The 4,075-nt window shown below is 33.5% G+C and overlaps 1 protein-coding gene across 3 annotated transcripts in view; it reads right to left on the bottom strand.

Moving 5' to 3' along the window:
• Positions 1-4,075, bottom strand: part of DTD1 (D-tyrosyl-tRNA deacylase 1) — a 144,018-nt gene that overhangs the window by 139,107 nt on the left and 836 nt on the right. For all 3 annotated transcript variants that reach the window (XM_015597228.2, XM_025039816.1, XM_025039817.1), the window contains exon 2: positions 196-286. In XM_015597228.2, the coding sequence (XP_015452714.1) occupies positions 196-286 (91 nt within the window). The remainder of the gene's footprint in view (positions 1-195; positions 287-4,075) is intronic.

The raw sequence follows: 4,075 nt of genomic DNA on the forward strand, positions 1-4,075 counted from the left end.
ACCTACTCAAAATGAACAATTCGGCCAATACTCTGGAGAAAACTTAAGGTTACTGAAAATATGTCAAAATATCTGAGGAAAGACAGCTTAACAACTATGTATATATATAATGTGTATGTGTACGTGTGTATACAATGGGATATAATCACCACATATCACATTCAAATAGCACTGACTTATAAATCCACATCTTACATGTGCTCCAGTTCTTTCTGTGTATCTTCCAGAGAAATACCAAGCAATACACAGATGCCGCGTCCAATGGCATTTATCTGCTCTCCTCCAACTAGAAAGTAAACAAAAGGGAAAAAGACTCATAAATAAATAGGTGCCATGAAGCACTTTTAAATAACCATAGGAATGTTTAAACATCACACATACTTCTCATTATGTCTTTGGTAAAGTCAGTAGGTATTCAAAAATGAAAGGAGTTACATTAATGCAGTAAGATGATCATAATTTATGTCCATTCTGTTTTTATGCCTGGAATTAATGAGTTGTGAAGTGAACTATAAGCAGGATTTTAGGGCCACATTTTCATCTGTGTGACCTTGGGTAAGACACCTGAAACTTTCTGATGGATTTTGCCAATCTCTAAAAACAGAAAAGTTTTCCTGACCAGAGAATCCAGCTCGGCTATATTAATTCTCAACAGATGCCAGCTTTTTTTGGAATCAGCAAATCTGGTAACACAATACACAGCACAAAATGAAAAACATTTATGTCAGAAAAATTTAGAAATTATTTTTCTACTTACTGCAGAAAAGGTAATTATGGTTTAAAAGTTAAGCTTCAAGTCAGCAAACTTCTATTATTTCCTAGTTTAGTACTAAAGTTGTAGTCTAAGCCAATGATTTCCAAATCTTTTTGAATCATGCACCTCATCCATAAAGAAAAAAAATCACTTAGCATATATTCCTGCTCCAGACATTTGTATATGTATTTGCAGTCAAATGTACACTCTCCTACCATTAGACAGTCTCTCAGTGTTGGCACAGTACTTAAGCCAAGATGCATCATTACAATGGTGAATTAAAGTCTATACTTCAAATGTTGATCTTCAAAATTTTCAACTTTTTGCCAACTTGTTGCCAAATCTCATTAGATTGTTGATCTTCTGCTACTTTATGATCAGGAGAGGGTTAACACTGCCATTTTCTTGTTGTTTACTTCTGCAGGATAATAATATCTATAAATATACTTGACAAGGAATCATAGACTTTACTGTGTCACAGTATCCTGCAAGCTAAGGAAAGAATAAGAAACTCCCTTCTTTCAAGTATCTGATGAGGGACCACCTGACATTCAGACCCCAGGGGAGCACCAGCATCAACTCATTCCTGAAATATCAGTAAAGCTTAATTTCTCGAATTTTTACGCTAAAAAAGCAAATATTTTAATATTTTCTTCTGTGCTACTTTTCTTATAATCGACTGAGTGATTTACTGTCCTTTGAGCCACTGACTCAAAAGCTGAAACAGAAAAAAATCCATCCTGACATAAGCAGTAAATAATCGGGGTTGTATTCTTGTTTGCATGCTTTAGAAAAAGTCTTTGGCTTTATTTGTTTTTTAAATAAATCAATATTATTTTCTTATAACATCAATATATTTTCTAAATTTCCCCCAAAGTATGTTTTAAATGCTTAAAAAACATTGATTATTGAGTTATATCCACCATTAAAGTAATTATGCATTATAGAAAATTTGGAAAATATAAATAACAGGAAGGAAAAAAGAACACTCAAAGACAAACACTTTAATATTTTAATTATTTCTTTTGATATTTTCTCTTCATAGATTTTTACTTCATGTTTTCAACTGTAATAATATTATCAATTTTTGTGTCTCATCTTTTCTCTAACATCACATAAGGGTTTTTCCATGTGATAAGCTTTTCCCAAACATCTTTTAATAGTTGCATCCCATCCAGTGGACTAACCATCTCATTTGGCTAGATATATGACTTGTTTCATAAGTCTCACTTCAATAAATAACACTGTGATGAAAATCTTTGTACACTAAAGCTTTTTTTTAACAGGCTTCTTAGAGTAGTTTTCAGTTAACAGCAAAATTGAGCAGAAGGTACTGAGATTTCCCTTATATTCTTGTCCCCACATATGCAGTCTCTCCATCATCGACATTCCCACCACAACTCATTACCTTAGCTTGCATCACCATGTTACAAGAGATGAACCTACAATGACACCTCATAATCATCCAGAGTCCACAGTTACATTGTGGTTCACTCCTGCTGTTGTACATATATGGGTTTGGGCAAATATGTAATGACATGTATCTACCATTATAGTATGTCATACAGAGTCCTTTCACTGCCCTAAAAATCCTCTGTGTTCCACTTATTCATGCCTCTAAAGAATTTTCTATAATTAGGATTATCTTCTTAGAGTTGATTCTCAAAAGTAGAATCATTATTTGAAGTGATTCGAATCACTATTTGAAGAGTGTTAACATTTTTATAATGTATTATTATCTTAATAAGAAACAAATTATGCCCCAAAGCTTATATATATCAGTTTACTCTCTTACTTTGGAACACTTTTGCTCCTCTTTCTGGGACAAGTAGAAGAATTAAGAGGTTTAAAGGGATTTTTTATCATAGTCAAATGGAGTCAAGGAAAAAACTTGAGAAGCACCATTTTACACAAAAGATCACCAGGCTAGAAAAGACCTCAGATACTTGGTCAGTTTCTTCTATGAGTGGCATCACCCCAGAGACCTCTTCTTTGAGAATTTACAACCTCTCTAATTAACACATTCAAACCCAAAGATTTTGGATCCTCTTCCCAACATTCTATGATTCTATTCAGATTTTGGCTGCTGAAGCTGAGTGACAGGACATGGGGGTTACTGTACTATTCTGTCTGTTTAATCAAATGAGTATGTTTGAAATATCCTATACCAAAGCTTTTTAAATTAGATCATCACAATAATCACGCTAAGACATCAAAATGTGCCTGACCAATCTCATAAAGTGAATCTATCACATAATAAGATGTGACTCCTAATATTCTGCTCTGTCCCAACTGTAAAATTGGAAGTGACACTTTAGAACCCCTGAAATAAAATGTCCATCACATACAGCCACATTTCAGTGAAGCCAGTTACATTCTTAAGGAATCAGAAATCTCTTTCCATTACAATTCAACTAGAAGGCCTGGCTAACTCCAAGGTCTCTCCAGCATTGAGAGAGAATTCCATTTTATTAGCACCTTCCCACAATTAACATTTGATGTTTTTTAATAGTACGTTGGTTGTTTGTTTTTAACTAAAAGCATACAATTTAAATAGTAAACTAAAATCAGTCAAACTATTCAGCAAATCTCACAGAATACATGTTTTCAATATTCCAGATCCCCAGAATGGAGAATTCAGGAGAGAGAAGATCAAAACTAAATTCTCCAAAGTTTACTCATTGTTAGTGATGACCACATAGAGCAGACTACAAGATTCCTCTCAATAAAGCAAAAAAAATCTTTCCATCTATGAATGTCCCAGTTTCAGTGAACTTAAATATTATCTGAAATGCTAAAAAAATTGTTTTAAAATTCCATTTTCTATTCCCTATTACTCCAAGGCTATATCCCAGTTACCAGAACAGCTTAGAAATCATTAGGCAGATTTGAAAAGTAGAATCTCAGACCTAAACACGGGTATATAATTCTGCTAGGTTTGGTTGTCTCTTCAGAGGATTTTGTTGTTTTGTTTTTAGATTTATACTTTCCTAGGCACAAGAACACATATTTGGTGTGGACTGGCTTTAAAGATATCTGGAATTATCTGGACTGTAACAATATTGTAATTCTGCCAACAAAAATAGAAAAGACTAGAAAACAATCTAAAATTCTTCATTAAAAATTTTTAAGTATCTTCATTATCTTGGTTTGAGTTTTTAAAAAGACTACCTTATCTACATTAATCATCCGGACCCCGGATGTTCAACTAGACTACAGTGATCATGTGATGACTAATGGTTGGGTGGCTTGGTCCACAAGAAATTGGTGGGAAGAAGAAATATTTCATCCTGAATTTTATACATTTTCACCCCATCCCTG

This window comes from Pteropus alecto, unplaced genomic scaffold (genome assembly GCF_000325575.1).
Source record: "Pteropus alecto unplaced genomic scaffold, ASM32557v1 scaffold45, whole genome shotgun sequence".
NCBI classification, from domain to species: Eukaryota; Metazoa; Chordata; class Mammalia; order Chiroptera; family Pteropodidae; genus Pteropus; species Pteropus alecto.